This window comes from Ascaphus truei, chromosome 5, assembly GCF_040206685.1.
Source record: "Ascaphus truei isolate aAscTru1 chromosome 5, aAscTru1.hap1, whole genome shotgun sequence".
Lineage (NCBI taxonomy): Eukaryota > Metazoa > Chordata > Amphibia > Anura > Ascaphidae > Ascaphus > Ascaphus truei.
In genome coordinates this window covers 306,642,644-306,660,384 of record NC_134487.1, presented here as the reverse complement: position 1 = coordinate 306,660,384, position 17,741 = coordinate 306,642,644, and the positions used below count along the sequence as shown (strand labels likewise).

At 55.2% G+C, this 17,741-nt stretch overlaps 1 protein-coding gene across 1 annotated transcript in view; it reads right to left on the bottom strand.

Moving 5' to 3' along the window:
- The window catches only part of VWF (von Willebrand factor), a 330,068-nt gene that overhangs the window by 203,238 nt on the left and 109,089 nt on the right, over positions 1 to 17,741 (bottom strand). Inside the window, exon 19 of the mRNA XM_075603058.1 lies at positions 1,281 to 1,384. Coding sequence (XP_075459173.1) covers positions 1,281 to 1,384 — 104 coding nt within the window. The remainder of the gene's footprint in view (positions 1 to 1,280; positions 1,385 to 17,741) is intronic.

The window sequence follows — 17,741 nt, the reverse complement described above, 5'->3', positions numbered from 1 at the left end:
GGAGTGGGATGTCGGCGGAGGAGGGAGTGGGATGTCGGCGGAGGAGGGAGCGGGATTCGTGTGAGAGAGCGCAATGTCACCGGAGGAGGGAGTGCGATGTCGGCGGAGGAGAGAGCGCGATGTCGGCGAAGAAGAGAGCGCGATGTCAGTGGAGGAGAGAGTGGGATGTTGCTGGAGCAGGGAGCGGGATGTCGCCGGATGTCGGCGGAGGAGGGAGCGGGATGTCGCCGGATGTCGGCGGAGGAGGGAGTGGGATGTCGCCGGATGTCGGCGGAGGAGGGAGCGGGATGTCGCCGGATGTCGGCGGAGGAGGGAGTGGGATGTCGCCGGATGTCGGCGGAGGAGGGAGCGGGATGTCGGCGGAGGAGGGAGCGGGATGTCGTGTGAGAGAGAGGGTGGTGGGGGAGGGGTGAAGAGAGAAATAAGGCCTCGCTCAGACAGGCCGCGTGCGACGTGCGCGCGATCGTCACTCTTTGAGGCTAGCGGATGACAGTTGTCACACTAGAAACTGCTTGTGGCGGCAAACAACAGCTAAAATAACTCGTTCCTCCTCTGACGATCGGAGTTAAACACACATCGGGCGACTTCTGCTTCAAGGGTAACTTTGAGGTTCAACATTATATTATTTAAGCCACAGCTAAACTAAGCGTTACTCCAATCCCCGAAATAACGCTTGGCCAATGTCTGGAAGGGTGTAACGCCAAAATAAAGCAGGATTTAAATCGCATAACGACCTCCCAACATTAATTCTCCTTTATCTCTCCACTCGAGCTACAAACCGTAGAATCCGGCGTTACTGGCGTTATTTTCGCATGTAATTAGTTTTGCCGATTTCAGGTTAACTCAGGAATCCGAACGTCTAATCCTGTTTATAGAAACATCATTTCATGTTCCCTTGTGCATCCTAGCTTTTCTGTTATCTCTTTTCTTTGTTACATACTATACACAATGTTTTTCCCTTCCGTATTTATGCTACCCGGGCGTCCACGTGAATGTACGTTTCATTTACTGAATATAACGGCTGATCTTTGCTCCTCTCATCGCAAATAACAATGTTCAATCTTTGTAAGAAGGTTTCGCTTCTCTGTGGTTTTCTCCCAAGATTTATAGTATTCACCATCTCAAAAAATAATAAAACAAATAAACAATCAATTTGTATTATTTAGTAAATCTCAGAACGGGAAAGTTATAAAGTTACTGCCATTTAATCTGTAAAAGTCTTAAACCAGAGAGACAGGAAATGAGAAGACATCTGTCCCCGTACCGGCGGGCTGTCTTACCACGAGTTGCAGTCTATTTCCACGGATTCGCCTGGCGCGTACTCCTTCTTATTGTAGGTACACGGGCATGTTTCTAGAGTGATGCACTTCCTGTTGTGCCGAACCTAAAGATGAAAGGATGACATACAACATGAGTTCATACCACTAGGGCGGCGGCGTAACTACACTACCCAAACCCCTGCAATGCAGGCGGGCCCAGGAGCTGTGCCGGGAGTGGAGCGCCCTCACGCTAAGCCCCCTCCATGCCGGTGTACCCGTGTCCCGGTCACTGACAACTTTCAAGTCCGCCCACGTGGCCCCGGCTCAACCTAGCGGGACCCGAGGCCCCGCCCCACATTGCAAACAAGGCAAGGTAAGGGGGGGGGCGGGATTGGGTGTGAGAAGAGGGAGAATTGAGTGTGGGAGGAGGGTAAAAGAGTGAGAGTTAGAGAGGAGGGGGGATGAGTGAGAGGGGAGGAGTGAGAGAGTTAGAGAGGAGTGGGGGTGAGAGAGTTAGAGAGTAGGGGGGAGCACAGAGACAGAGATGGTGGGAGTTTGGGTGGAGGATGGCACAGAGACAGAGATGGTGGGAGTTTGGGTGGAGGATGGCACAGAGACAGACGTGGTGGGAGTGTGTGTGGAGGATGGCACAGAGACAGACATGGTGGGAGTGTGTGTGGAGGATGGCACAGAGACAAACATGGTGGGAGTGTGTGTGGAGGATGGCACAGAGACAGACATGGTGGGAGTGTGTGTGGAGGATGGCACAGAGACAGAGATGGTGGGAGTTTGGGTGGAGGATGGCACAGAGACAGAGATGGTGGGAGTTTGGGTGGAGGATGGCACAGAGGCAGAGATGCTGGGAGTTTGGGTGGAGGATGGCACAGAGACAGAGATGGTGGGAGTTTGGGTGGAGGATGGCACAGAGGCAGAGATGGTGGGAGTTTGGGTGGAGGATGGCACAGAGACAGAGATGGTGGGAGTGTGAGTGGAGGATGGCACAGAGACAGACATGGTGGGAGTTTGGGTGGAGGATGGGACAGAGACAGACATGGTGGGAGTTTGGGTGGAGGATGGCACAGAGACAGAGATGGTGGGAGTTTGGGTGGAGGATGGCACAGAGACAGAGATGGTGGGAGTTTGGGTGGAGGATGGCACAGAGACAGAGATGGTGGGAGTTTAGGTGGAGGATGGGACAGACACAGAGATGGTGGGAGTTTGGGTGGAGGATGGCACAGAGACAGACATGGTGGGAGTTTGGGTGGAGGATGGGACAGACACAGAGATGGTGGGAGTTTGTGTGGAGGATGGCACAGAGACAGAGATGGTGGGAGTTTGGGTGGAGGATGGCACAAAGACAGAGATGGTGGGTGTTTGTGTGGAGGATGGCACAGAGACAGAGATGGTGGGAGTTTGGGTGGAGGATGGCACAGAGACAGACATGGTGGGAGTTTGGGTGGAGGATGGCACAGAGACAGAGATGGTGGGTGTTTGTGTGGAGGATGGCACAGAGACAGAGATGGTGGGAGTTTGGGTGGAGGATGGCACAGAGATAGACATAGTGGGAGTGTGTGTGGTGGGTGGGACAGAGACAGAGATGGTGGGAGTTTGGGTGGAGGATGGCACAGAGACAGAGATGGTGGGAGTGTGTGTGGAGGGTGGGACAGAGACAGACATGGTGGGAGTTTGGGTGGAGGATGGCACAGAGACAGAGATGGTGGGAGTGTGTGTGGAGGATGGCACAGAGACAGACATAGTGGGAGTTTGGGTGGAGGATGGCACAGAGACAGAGATGGTGGGAGAGTGTGTGGAGGGTGGGACAGAGACAGACATGGTGGGAGTTTGGGTGGAGGATGGCACAGAGACAGAGATGGTGGGAGTTTGGGTGGAGGATGGCACAGAGACAGAGATGGTGGGAGTGTGAGTGGAGGATGGCACAGAGACAGACATGGTGGGAGTTTGGGTGGAGGATGGCACAGAGACAGACATGGTGGGAGTGTGTGTGGAGGATGGCACAGAGACAGACATGGTGGGAGTGTGTGTGGAGGATGGCACAGACACAGAGATGGTGGGAGTTGGGTGGAGGATGGCACAGACACAGAGATGGTGGGAGTTTGGGTGGAGGATGGGACAGAGATAGAGATGGTGGGAGTGTGTGTGGAGGATGGCACAGAGACAGAGATGGTGGGAGTTTGGGTGGAGGATGGCACAGAGACAGAGATGGTGGGAGTGTGTGTGGAGGATGGGACAGAGACAGAGATGGTGGGAGTTTGGGTGGAGGATGGCACAGAGACAGAGATGGTGGGAGTGTGTGTGGAGGGTGGGACAGAGACAGACATGGTGGGAGTTTGGGTGGAGGATGGGACAGAGATAGAGATGGTGGGAGTGTGTGTGGAGGATGGCACAGAGACAGAGATGGTGGGAGTTTGGGTGGAGGATGGCACAGAGACAGAGATGGTGGGAGTGTGTGTGGAGGATGGCACAGAGGCAGAGATGGTGGGAGTTTGGGTGGAGGATGGCACAGACACAGACATGGTGGGAGTTTGGGTGGAGGATGGCACAGACACAGAGATGGTGGGAGTTTGGGTGGAGGATGGCACAGAGACAGACATGGTGGGAGTGTGTGTGGAGGATGACACAGAGACAGACATGGTGGGAGTTTGTGTGGAGGATGGCACAGAGACAGACATGGTGGGAGTTTGGGTGGAGGATGGCACAGAGACAGAGATGGTGGGAGTTTGTGTGGAGGGTGCCACAGAGACAGAGATGGTGGGAGTGTGTGTGGAGGATGGCACAGAGACAGACATGGTGGGAGTGTGTGTGGAGGATGGCACAGACACAGACATGGTGGGAGTGTGTGTGGAGGATGGCACAGAGACAGAGATGGTGGGAGTTTGTGTGGAGGATGGCACAGAGACAGAGATGGTGGGAGTTTGGGTGGAGGATGGCACAGAGACAGAGATGGTGGGAGTTTGTGTGGAGGATGGCACAGAGACAGACATGGTGGGAGTTTGTGTGGAGGATGGCACAGAGACAGACATGGTGGGAGTTTGGGTGGAGGATGGCACAGAGACAGAGATGGTGGGAGTTTGTGTGGAGGGTGCCACAGAGACAGAGATGGTGGGAGTGTGTGTGGAGGATGGCACAGAGACAGACATGGTGGGAGTGTGTGTGGAGGATGGCACAGACACAGACATGGTGGGAGTGTGTGTGGAGGATGGCACAGAGACAGAGATGGTGGGAGTTTGTGTGGAGGATGGCACAGAGACAGAGATGGTGGGAGTTTGTGTGGAGGATGGCACAGAGACAGAGATGGTGGGAGTTTGTGTGGAGGATGGCACAGAGACAGAGATGGTGGGAGTTTGTGTGGAGGATGGCACAGACACAGAGATGGTGGGAGTTTGGGTGGAGGATGGCACAGAGACAGACATGGTGGGAGTTTGTGTGGAGGATGGCACAGAGATAGACATGGTGGGAGTTTGGGTGGAGGATGGCACAGAGACAGAGATGGTGGGAGTGTGTGTGGAGGGTGGCACAGAGACAGAGATGGTGGGAGTGTGTGTGGAGGATGGCACAGAGACAGACATGGTGGGAGTGTGTGTGTGGAGGATGGCACAGAGACAGACATGGTGGGAGTTTGGGTGGAGGATGGCACAGAGACAGAGATGGTGGGAGTTTGGGTGGAGGATGGCACAGAGACAGAGATGGTGGGAGTGTGTGTGGAGGGTGGCACAGAGACAGAGATGGTGGGAGTGTGTGTGGAGGATGGCACAGAGACAGAGAGGCACAGAGACAGAGAGGCACAGGGACAGAGAGATAGTAACTGTAATCAGATGCCTCTTAAACCATATTCTACACACAGTTTCCTTGCGTTTCCAAGGAGCTGGCTTGTGGGCATTGGTTCTTTTCATACATTTGTTTTTAGCATTCTAACTGTTCCTTTGCTCTGGAAGTGGCAGTGACAGCCAATGCTAACACAGTTATCTGGATAAACAATTATATTCCATTCAATGCATTATCTCACGGTGGCTTCGTTCTTAAAGTACTGGATTGTAAAACAGTAATCCTTGCTCCTAAGCCACAGGTAAAACAGGAAAAAGTCAGAGCACTGCAGCAAAAAGACTGAACTGGCAGCGGGTAAAATAAAAATCATTTAATGGGCATAAAGCAACAGAACATGAGCAGGTAAATGCTCTGACGCGTTTCGTGCTTCTACAGCACTTTATCAAAGAGTGTGTGCTCCTAAGCCCCATCGCAAGAAACAATTGTCTGACTCGCAGGCAGTATTGGGCTAGTGACCATATTCAAACATTGTCAATCCTGATGCCATAGTTTTTAGCTTTCTAAATTCACCATATCATAAGGGTTTTGACCTTTCTAGTTTACAATATACAGTATAAATTTAGTTGATCAATTTGTAACAGCCAGAATTGTGAACTTGTGAAATCTGTTCTTTAAAATCAAGAGCTTCGCCAAATATTCAGTCAATGTGCAATATCACGGAGATGCTAATTTGCGAGATTCTCTAAAATCGCTACACACACACACACACACACACACACACACATACACATTTATATATATTTTGCATAGCCAATTCACCAACCCCACACTGATGAGACCCATTAAGGTCGAAACGGCTGTCTGTGGGTGGTTTTCTGGGTATGCACCTTAACCCTGGCTGTGCTCATAGCTGTGACCATGCAGCAAGATTAAGCCTATAGGGAACCATATTAATGGTTTTGAAGCAAAAGGTGGCGCTGTGCTCATTTGCATGTCATTTCCCAGAATCCCTTGCTGCAGTGGAAACGCCGTGTGCTGGGTGATAATGGTGAAAGGCGGAGTTGCAGACCTGTCTAAGACATGCAGATGAGCATACAGGAATATTTCCATTTGCTATATATATATATACACACACACACACATACATATATACACACAGCCTGTTTCCCTCAAGATCTGGCGATATTTCGCTGAAAGGTTTGCAAAAGCTAAAACTAATTTCACAAGATTATTAACCCTCTGAAGCTTGGTGAAACATTTTGCAAGGAAGTGGAATTTTCAAAAAAGACGTTAAACTTCCAGCGACGGCGGTTTGTATATTTTTGCGCATATTTAAAAGGGAGTCGGAATAGGTAAATGGAGAGGTACTTTGGGCCCTTTTTGCTAAGTGGTGCTATTCCGTACGGCCCCTTCACGGTACAGACCACTCACGTGAATGAGCCATAAAGGGCTTTCTGTCGGCAGTGTCTTGTAGCGTGGCCCTGATAAGTAACATGGGACCTCATGCCTTCAACGAAATCAGATTGCTGAATGGTGCTCCCTCATTTTGGAGTAACAAAAATATATAAAAACAAATAGTTGCATTTCTCTGGTACCTTTAAGCTCCATTTCCTGATAAATTCAGCCACACATGAATATGGAGAAATGCAGAACGGAGGCGAGCCCACGTGTGAGTGCAAATAAGTGCAGTTTATGTATTGTAGACAAGTGCTCGGATCCTCCTCCTCTTCTCAGACCTTATATCACTGAATGTAAAGCACATGTCAGATTTCACATAAATCACACAATAAATAGCTTATTATTCTGAATATCAGTGGGTAGCCCTGATCTCTTCAAGACCTTTACATTGCATTTTACTGCCATCTAGTGGCTAAAAGAGAAAGTAAAGCTTGTAACAATTTCTCTATTTGAATTCTTTGGACCTGATTTGCTAAATGTGGTGAGGGATTTACAATGCACATTTTACATTCAGCACATGGTCATTGGGCTTTGTATTCAATATTCACTGAAACCCACAGGCATAAGTGTTTGTTCATAGGCAATAAAAACGTTTGCAAAATGTTTAACTATTCTTTGAAGGTCTGGCGTGGCCACTGTGTTACTGAGGTATCTGTCCTCTTTCTGTAAGCCACCAATTACCTCCTGTCCCTGAATGCTCACAGACTGAGGGGGGGTAAGGCGGGGTAGGGGAGGTGGGGGGGTTCACTAAGGTCTATTTTGGGTTAACGCACCGATGTAGGATTCAAGTCAATAGCAGTTAACACCATATTGGGTGTGTTATCCCACAATGGACACGTGTGTGTGTGTGTGTGTGTGTGTGTGTGTGTGTGTGTGTGTGTGTGTGTGTGTGTGTGTGTGTGTGTGTGTGTGTGTGTGTGTGCGTGTGTGCGTGTGTGCGTGTGTGCGTGTGTGTGTGTTAGAAATGATACACTGAAAGCTGCTACCTATAACGCATGTTATCAGCACCCTATTTTGTTGTTACAAGGTTTAGCACTGAATACATTATTGCTAAAATGAGTTTTCAATTGCACAGACCTGCTTTGTATATGTAACCCTTAGGCTGCGCTTATAGTGCCTGGCGACGCAACGCCGCGCCAAAACGAATACATTGAATCCGTCGCATGCGCTTACAGCAAGCGCGACGGCGATAGAGCAACGGAGCGAGCAACAATTTTTAAGTCAGTGAAATTTGATTTTGGGAGAGACAGTCGCCACATGTGATTGTCTCTAAACCAATCACGGAGCGCCTATTGCACTCTGCCCGCCCCCTTCGTGACGTCACTGGCCTTGTCGCCAGTAACGTCACTCAAAACTAAAGTTCAACTTTCGCCAGTGGAGACGGTAACGGGAGACGTCATCAGTCGCGTCGCCGGCAGCACGGCCTTAGAAAAGCACAAAGTGTCTCACTCCACTTTGCAGAAAGTTTTGCAAGTTTTTAATAAAAAGCACAAATTCATCAAATTTAACTGAAGACTAACCAGGCCAAACAACCACAAATTCCCCGGAATCTCATTTGCCAAAGTCTCCCAAAGTCCAAACCCAGGACACTTGTGCCCTGTTCCCACCTCCTGGACGATCGGAGCGTTCTCATCACATGTGCGGCAGCTGCCAACTTTTATGGTGATTTTAATCATTGAATGAGATCGGGAGTGTGGCTGTTTTACAAACATTTCACATGAGATCTGTCTGTTGTAACAAAGAGAAGGAGCACAAATGTTTTCCCCACCTCTAGTAATTATGTATTAGTTAATTAGTTACTAAACATACAAACAGAATATCTTAATTGAGCAATTGTACAGTATATGGATTATAACGGGAAAGACAAGTCTTCTAGAAATGTTTATATGCTAAAAGATTATAAACACCCTACTGTATAAAACATATTTGTAATTACAAATCGTATTGTTGAATTGATAAATATTACAAAAATAAGTGCAATAGTAAATTGTTTGTACAGTACAATGCTATGAATTGTTTTCCTCCAACAGATTAATAAGGTGATAAATAGTGACTAAAATGGATGATAATTACCTAAAAGAGTTACTTGATATCTATATAAAGTAAATAAAGGCGTGTTGTAAGTAATTGCAGTAAATGCGTCTAAACGTCGGGCGGCGAGAAGAAGTCTCTGCGCTGCGAACGCACATTGTTACAGTGTATCAACTAAACTGTTTCATGTGAAAACCTGCCGGGAAATCCCTGCAAGACGGACTGCAAATTTACAAAGAATATACAGTATATTTACCAGTTCTCCAATAAGGGAAATAGAGGGGCAATGTGGGACGGGGGCTGAAAAGAAATCGGAAGTGAGGCCTGAGACCCTTGGGTTTGAATTTGAGCTGCGCCATTATGCGAATCCAGTAAGTCTCTTGACCTCTCTGTGCCTTAAACAACCCATCTGTAAAACCGGGTAAAGGCAGCGGGACCGCACAGAAAACCAGATGTGCCTTTGAGTTTAGCCTTCTAGGGAACATAAATCACTTGTCACTTGTACAGTATGTGCATTGGATTAATTCCATCTGTCAATAGGAAGAAAAAAATCTTTAATTATCCAAGATTTACTCTAATTCAGTAGACAGCAGAGTACGGCGCATGGATGTATAAAGCATACACGGTGTATACAATGATTCAATCATACAATGGGTATATGACTCGCCTCTTTCAGAAACATGGATGTGAGACAGTATCTGTTACATCAGCATGGACTGTCATTCCTGCCCATTATATTTACAGAAAGGGGCTTTATTCTAGCAACACACTTTCCTAATAAGGGGAGGCACTAATTGGGGTTGCTTTGTAGCAAGTGGCAGATATATATATATATATATATATATATATATACACACACACACACTATAGCTCAATGCTGCCACCAAAATACGTTTAAGATGCTTAATTATTGTAAAACAGTTTTTCACTCATTGTATGCTTTGTAACTGCTCTTGTTTTGTCTTTTACTGGCTAATTAGCAGAAGTCTCTTATATGAGTCACTCTGCAAACCCCACTTCAGTATACAGCTCCCACCATAGGGGAGGTTCCCATATCCTGTGGGGCCTACAGTAGATGACAAACAAACCACTTACTATAAGCAGAGGGGCCGTTCATTCTGCCGGGATGCGTGAGGTTCATGCTGGCCCACTTAATGAGTCAGAGAAATTCAACCAACAACAACGTACCAATTAGCACCATATCCAGGTGTGTAAAACGTTATATCCCCGCTGCCGTCTGGCTAAAAGAGGTTTATTTACTTAAATCTCCTAGTTACAAAGATCGGGCAAAACTAGTGCAAGCAAACTGCCAGGGAAAACTCCAGGAGGCTATATACCTGCAGAACCAGGGGAAGTGTATGTACAGTATATACATATATTTATCTGTGACTGAAACCTATCCCTCCCCCCTGTGTAGTATGCGATTAATGACTACACTGGGGGGAGGGATAGGTTACAGTCACAGATAACATTCTTGCAGTGTATGCACTGTTTTTAAGTAAAACCCTTTGCTTGCTTTATTCATTGTAACATCGCCGGAAGAAGAGATCAGAGCATCTCGAAAGCTCGCACAAATAAAAGCATTTCGTTAGCCACAGAACGGTATCATCTATTCGTTTTTTAATATATATATATATATAAAAAGAAAAGAAAAAAAAGCGCCCAATCCTAGTGCATTACTGTATAAAAAAATGGAGGGAGAGAAGGTGCTCGGTGTATACTGAGTGTGAGGGAGTTACACAGGTAGGGGGGCAGTGAGGGAGAGAAGGTGCTCGGTGTATACTGAGTGTGAGGGAGTTACACAGGTAGGGGGGGCAGTGAGGGAGAGAAGGTGCTCGGTGTATACTGAGTGTGAGGGAGTTACACAGGTAGGGGGGGGCAGTGAGGGAGAGAAGGTGCTCGGTGTATACTGAGTGTGAGGGAGTTACACAGGTAGGGGGGCAGTGAGGGAGAGAAGGTGCTCGGTGTATACTGAGTGTGAGGGAGTTACACAGGTAGGGGGGCAGTGAGGGAGAGAAGGTGCTCGGTGTATACTGAGTGTGAGGGAGTTATACAGGTAGGGGGGGCAGTGAGGGAGAGAAGGTGCTCGGTGTATACTGAGTGTGAGGGAGTTACACAGGTAGGGGGGCAGTGAGGGGGAGAAGGTGCTCGGTGTATACTGAGTGTGAGGGAGTTACACAGGTAGGGGGGGCAGTGAGGGGGAGAAGGTGCTCGGTGTATACTGAGTGTGAGGGAGTTACACAGGTAGGGAGGGCAGTGAGGGAGAGAAGGTGCTCGGTGTATACTGAGTGTGAGGGAGTTATACAGGTAGGGGGGCAGTGAGGGGGAGAAGGTGCTCGGTGTATACTGAGTGTGAGGGAGTTACACAGGTAGGGGGGGCAGTGAGGGAGAGAAGGTGCTCGGTATATACTGAGTGTGAGGGAGTTAGACAGGTAGGGGGGCAGTGAGGGAGAGAAGGTGCTCGGTATATACTGAGTGTGAGGGAGTTAGACAGGTAGGGGGGCAGTGAGGGAGAGAAGGTGCTCGGTGTATACTGAGTGTGAGGGAGTTACACAGGTAGGGGGGCAGTGAGGGAGAGAAGGTGCTCGGTGTATACAGAGTGTGAGGGAGTTACACAGGTAGGGGGGACAGTGAGGGGGAGAAGGTGCTCGGTGTATACTGAGTGTGATGGAGTTACACAGGTAGGGGGGGCAGTGAGGGAGAGAAGGAGCTCGGTGTATACTGAGTGTGAGGGAGTTACACAGGTAGGGGACAGTGAGGGGGAGAAGGTGCTCGGTGTATACTGAGTGTGAGGGAGTTACACAGGTAGGGGGGCAGTGAGGGAGAGAAGGTGCTCGATGTATACTGAGTGTGAGGGAGTTACACAGGTGGGGGGGGCAGTGAGGGAGAGAAGGTGCTCGGTGTATACTGAGTGTGAGGGAGTTACACAGGTAGGGGGGCAGTGAGGGAGAGAAGGTGCTCGATGTATACTGAGTGTGAGGGAGTTACACAGGTAGGGGGGGCAGTGAGGGAGAGAAGGTGCTCGGTGTATACTGAGTGTGAGAGAGTTACACAGGTAGGGGGCAGTGAGGGGGAGAAGGTGCTCGGTGTATACTGAGTGTGAGGGAGTTACACAGGTAGGGGGCAGTGAGGGAGAGAAGGTGCTCGGTGTATACTGAGTGTGAGGGAGTTACACAGGTAGGGGGGGCAGTGAGGGAGAGAAGGAGCTCGGTGTATACTGAGTGTGAGGGAGTTACACAGGTAGGGGGGCAGTGAGGGAGAGAAGGTGCTCGGTGTATACTGAGTGAGGGAGTTACACAGGTAGGGGACAGTGAGGGGGAGAAGGTGCTCGGTGTATACTGAGTGTGAGGGAGTTACACAGGTAGGGGGGGCAGTGAGGGAGAGAAGGTGCTCGGTGTATACAGAGTGTGAGGGAGTTACACAGGTAGGGGGGCAGTGAGGGGGAGAAGGTGCTCGGTGTATACTGAGTGTGAGGGAGTTACACAGGTAGGGGGGGCAGTGAGGGAGAGAAGGTGCTCGGTGTATACTGAGTGTGAGGGAGTTACACAGGTAGGGGGGCAGTGAGGGAGAGAAGGTGCTCGGTGTATACTGAGTGTGAGGGAGTTACACAGGTAGGGGGGCAGTTAGGGAGAGAAGGTGCTCGGTGTATACTGAGTGTGAGGGAGTTACACAGGTAGGGGGGCAGTGAGGGAGAGAAGGTGCTCGGTGTATACTGAGTGTGAGGGAGTTACACAGGTAGGGGGGGCAGTGAGGGAGAGAAGGTGCTCGGTGTATACTGAGTGTGAGGGAGTTACACAGGTAGGGGGCAGTGAGGGAGAGAAGGTGCTCGGTGTATACTGAGTGTGAGGGAGTTACACAGGTAGGGGGGCAGTGAGGGAGAGAAGGTGCTCGGTGTATACTGAGTGTGAGGGAGTTACACAGGTAGGGGGGGGCAGTGAGGGAGAGAAGGTGCTCGGTGTATACAGAGTGTGAGGGAGTTACACAGGTAGGGGGCAGTGAGGGAGAGAAGGTGCTCGGTGTATACTGAGTGTGAGGGAGTTACACAGGTAGGGGGGCAGTGAGGGAGAGAAGGTGCTCGGTGTATACTGAGTGTGAGGGAGTTACACAGGTAGGGGGGCAGTGAGGGGGAGAAGGTGCTCGGTGTATACTGAGTGTGAGGGAGTTACACAGGTAGGGGGGCAGTGAGGGAGAGAAGGTGCTCGGTGTATACTGAGTGTGAGGGAGTTACACAGGTAGGGGGGCAGTGAGGGAGAGAAGGTGCTCGGTGTATACTGAGTGTGAGGGAGTTACACAGGTAGGGGGGCAGTGAGGGAGTTACACAGGTAGGGGGGCAGTGAGGGAGAGAAAGTGCTCGGTGTATACTGAGTGTGAGGGAGTGGCACAGGTAGGGGGGGCAGTGAGGGAGAGAAGGTGCTCGGTGTATACAGAGTGTGAGGGAGTTACACAGGTAGGGGGGCAGTGAGGGAGAGAAGGTGCTCGGTATATACTGAGTGTGAGGGAGTTACACAGGTAGGGGGGCAGTGAGGGAGAGAAAGTGCTCGGTGTATACTGAGTGTGAGGGAGTGGCACAGGTAGGGGGGGCAGTGAGGGAGAGAAAGTGCTCGGTGTATACTGAGTGTGAGGGAGTTACACAGGTAGGGGGGCAGTGAGGGAGAGAAGGTGCTCGGTGTATACTGAGTGTGAGGGAGTTACACAGGTAGGGGTCAGTGAGGGAGAGAAGGTGCTCGGTGTATACTGAGTGTGAGGGAGTTACACAGGTAGGGGGGGCAGTGAGGGAGAGAAGGTGCTCGGTGTATACTGAGTGTGAGGGAGTTACACAGGTAGGGGGGCAGTTAGGGAGAGAAGGTGCTCGGTGTATACTGAGTGTGAGGGAGTTACACAGGTAGGGGGGCAGTGAGGGAGAGAAGGTGCTCGGTGTATACTGAGTGTGAGGGAGTTACACAGGTAGGGGTCAGTGAGGGAGAGAAGGTGCTCGGTGTATACTGAGTGTGAGGGAGTTACACAGGTAGGGGGGGCAGTGAGGGAGAGAAGGTGCTCGGTGTATACTGAGTGTGAGGGAGTTACACAGGTAGGGGGCAGTGAGGGAGAGAAGGTGCTCGGTGTATACTGAGTGTGAGGGAGTTACACAGGTAGGGGGGCAGTGAGGGAGAGAAGGTGCTCGGTGTATACTGAGTGTGAGGGAGTTACACAGGTAGGGGGGGGCAGTGAGGGAGAGAAGGTGCTCGGTGTATACAGAGTGTGAGGGAGTTACACAGGTAGGGGGCAGTGAGGGAGAGAAGGTGCTCGGTGTATACTGAGTGTGAGGGAGTTACACAGGTAGGGGGGGCAGTGAGGGAGAGAAGGTGCTCGGTGTATACTGAGTGTGAGGGAGTTACACAGGTAGGGGGGGGCAGTGAGGGAGAGAAGGTGCTCGGTGTATACAGAGTGTGAGGGAGTTACACAGGTAGGGGGCAGTGAGGGAGAGAAGGTGCTCGGTGTATACTGAGTGTGAGGGAGTTACACAGGTAGGGGGGGCAGTGAGGGAGAGAAGGTGCTCGGTGTATACTGAGTGTGAGGGAGTTACACAGGTAGGGGGGGCAGTGAGGGAGAGAAGGTGCTCGGTGTATACTGAGTGTGAGGGAGTTACACAGGTAGGGGGGCAGTGAGGGAGAGAAGGTGCTCGGTGTATACTGAGTGTGAGGGAGTTACACAGGTAGGGGGGCAGTGAGGGAGAGAAAGTGCTCGGTGTATACTGAGTGTGAGGGAGTGGCACAGGTAGGGGGGGCAGTGAGGGAGAGAAAGTGCTCGGTGTATACTGAGTGTGAGGGAGTTACACAGGTAGGGGGGCAGTGAGGGAGAGAAGGTGCTCGGTGTATACTGAGTGTGAGGGAGTTACACAGGTAGGGGTCAGTGAGGGAGAGAAGGTGCTCGGTGTATACTGAGTGTGAGGGAGTTACACAGGTAGGGGGGGCAGTGAGGGAGAGAAGGTGCTCGGTGTATACTGAGTGTGAGGGAGTTACACAGGTAGGGGGGCAGTGAGGGAGAGAAGGTGCTCGGTGTATACTGAGTTTGAGGAAGTTACACAGGTAGGGGGGCAGTGAGGGAGAGTAGGTGCTCGGTGTATACTGAGTGTGAGGGAGTTACACAGGTAGGGGACAGTGAGGGAAAAAGGTATAAGGCGAGAGAGTGCCGTAGACAGCTATGAGTGGAGCACAGGAAATGTGCAGGTACAGTAACACAACCAGAGGGGGTGCAACGGTGCAACCTTGAACCCCTCAAAAATGTAATATATTTACCCGCCGTTACAGAGGCCGCTCTCCTCCCACAGCAATTAAACTGATTGCCGGGGGAATGAGCGGGGCTGCTGTGAGAGGAGTCTTCTCTGTCTACATCACAGCGTCATGTGATGCTGCATCATCATGGTGATGCGACATCACATGACAACGTGCTATTACGTGATGCAGTGACGTCATGATGCTATGATGTCATGGGACAGGAGGTAAAAACTTTGCACCCCCAAAAATAATTTTTGGTTGCACCCCTGAGCAGGGGCATAGCAAGAGAGGAAAGCTGCGTAGGGAGGAGCAGATGAGTGGAGAACCTTAAAGGTAAGGCTTGGTCCCCACTGGCTGCTGCAGCGCTCGCTATGTGGTGGCACAGCGGGGACAAGAGCCGCCTCTCAATGGGGCTGGGCCCACTGCGAGGGAGGGCCGGCGCGCTGCGAGGGAGGGCCGGCGCGCTGCGAGGGAGGGCCGGCGCGCTGCGAGGGAGGGCCGGCTGCGAGGGAGGGCCGGCGCGCTGCGAGGGAGGGCCGGCGCGCTGCGAGGGAGGGCCGGCTGCGAGGGAGGGCCGGCTGCGAGGGAGGGCCGGCTGCGAGGGAGGGCCGGCGCGCTGCGAGGGAGGGCCGGCTGCGAGGGAGGGAGGGCCGGCGCGCTGCGAGAGAGGGCCGGCTGCGAGGGAGGGCTGGCGCGCTGCGAGGGAGGGCCAGCGTGCTGCGAGGGAGGGCCGGCGCGCTGCGAGGGAGGGCCGGCTGTGAGGGAGGGCCGGTGCGTTGCGAGGGAGGGCCGGCGCGCTGCGAGGGAGGGCCGGCTGCGAGGGAGGGCCGGCTGCGAGGGAGGGCCGGCTGCGAGGGAGGGCCGGCGCGCTGCGAGGGAGGGCCGGCTGCGAGGGAGGGCCGGCGCGCTGCGAGGGAGGGCCGGCGCGCTGCGAGGGAGGGCCGGCGCGCTGCGAGGGAGGGCCGGCGCGCTGCGAGGGAGGGCCGGCTGCGAGGGAGGGCCGGCGCGCTGCGAGGGAGGGCCGGTGCGTTGCGAGGGAGGGCCGGCGTGCTGCGAGGGAGGGCCGGCGCGCTGCGAGGGAGGGCCGGCTGCGAGGGAGGGCCGGCTGCGAGGGAGGGCCGGCGCGCTGCGAGGGAGGGCCGGCTGCGAGGGAGGGAGGGCCGGCGCGCTGCGAGAGAGGGCCGGCTGCGAGGGAGGGCCGGCGCGCTGCGAGGGAGGGCCGGCGTGCTGCGAGGGAGGGCCGGCACGCTGCGAGGGAGGGCCGGCTGTGAGGGAGGGCCGGTGCGTTGCGAGGGAGGGCCGGCGCGCTGCGAGGGAGGGCCGGCTGCGAGGGAGGGCCGGCTGCGAGGGAGGGCCGGCTGCGAGGGAGGGCCGGCGCGCTGCGAGGGAGGGCCGGCTGCGAGGGAGGGCCGGCGCGCTGCGAGGGAGGGCCGGCGCGCTGCGAGGGAGGGCCGGCGCGCTGCGAGGGAGGGCCGGCGCGCTGCGAGGGAGGGCCGGCTGCGAGGGAGGGCCGGCTGCGAGGGAGGGCCGGCTGCGAGGGAGGGCCGGCGCGCTGCGAGGGAGGGCCGGCTGCGAGGGAGGGCCGGCGCGCTGCGAGGGAGGGCCGGCGCGCTGCGAGGGAGGGCCGGCGCGCTGGGAGGGAGGGCCGGCGCGCTGCGAGGGAGGGCCGGCTGCGAGGGAGGGCCGGCGCGCTGCGAGGGAGGGCCGGCGCGCTGCGAGGGAGGGCCGGCTGCGAGGGAGGGCCGGCGCGCTGCGAGGGAGGGCCGGCGCGCTGCGAGGGAGGGCCGGCTGCGAGGGAGGGCCGGCTGCGAGGGAGGGCCGGCGCGCTGCGAGGGAGGGCCGGCTGCGAGGGAGGGCCGGCGCGCTGCTAGGGAGGGCCGGCGCGCTGCGAGGGAGGGCCGGCGCGCTGCAAGGGAGGGCCGGCGCGCTGCGAGGGAGGGCCGGCGCGCTGCGAGGGAGGGCCGGCTGCGAGGGAGGGCCGGCGCGCTGCGAGGGAGGGCCGGCTGCGAGGGAGGGCCGGCGCGCTGCGAGGGAGGGCCGGAGCGCTGCGAGGGAGGGCCGGCTGCGAGGGAGGGCCGGCGCGCTGCGAGGGAGGGCCGGCGCGCTGGGAGGGAGGGCCGGCGCGCTGCGAGGGAGGGCCGGCTGCGAGGGAGGGCCGGAGCGCTGCGAGGGAGGGCCGGCGCGCTGGGAGGGAGGGCCGGCTGCGAGGGAGGGCCGGCGCGCTGCGAGGGAGGGCCGGCTGCGAGGGAGGGCCGGCGCGCTGCAAGGGAGGGCCGGTGCGCTGCGAGGGAGGGCCGGCTGCGAGGGAGGGCCGGCGCGCTGCGAGGGAGGGCCGGCTGCGAGGGAGGGCCGGCGCGCTGCGAGGGAGGGCCGGCTGCAAGGGAGGGCCGGCGCGCTGCAAGGGAGGGCCGGCGCGCTGCGAGGGAGGGCCGGCGCGCTGCGAGGGAGGGCCGGCGCGCTGCGAGGGAGGGCCGGCTGCGAGGGAGGGCCGGCTGCGAGGGAGGGCCGGCTGCGAGGGAGGGCCGGTGCGCTGCGAGGGAGGGCCGGCGCGCTGCGAGGGAGGGCCGGCGCGCTGCGAGGGAGGGCTGGCGCGCTGGGAGGGAGGGCCGGCGCGCTGCGAGGGAGGGCCGGCGCGCTGCGAGGGAGGGCCGCCGCGCTGCGAGGGAGGGCCGGCGCGCTGCGAGGGAGGGCCGGTGCGCTGCGAGGGAGGGCCGGCGCGCTGCGAGGGAGGGCCGGCGCGCTGCGAGGGAGGGCTGGCGCGCTGGGAGGGAGGGCCGGCGCGCTGCGAGGGAGGGCCGGCGCGCTGCGAGGGAGGGCCGCCGCGCTGCGAGGGAGGGCCGGAGCGCTGCGAGGGAGGGCCGGCTGCGAGGGAGGGCCGGAGCGCTGCGAGGGAGGGCCGGCTGCGAGGGAGGGCCGGCGCGCTGCGAGGGAGGGCCGGCGCGCTACGCAACACGTT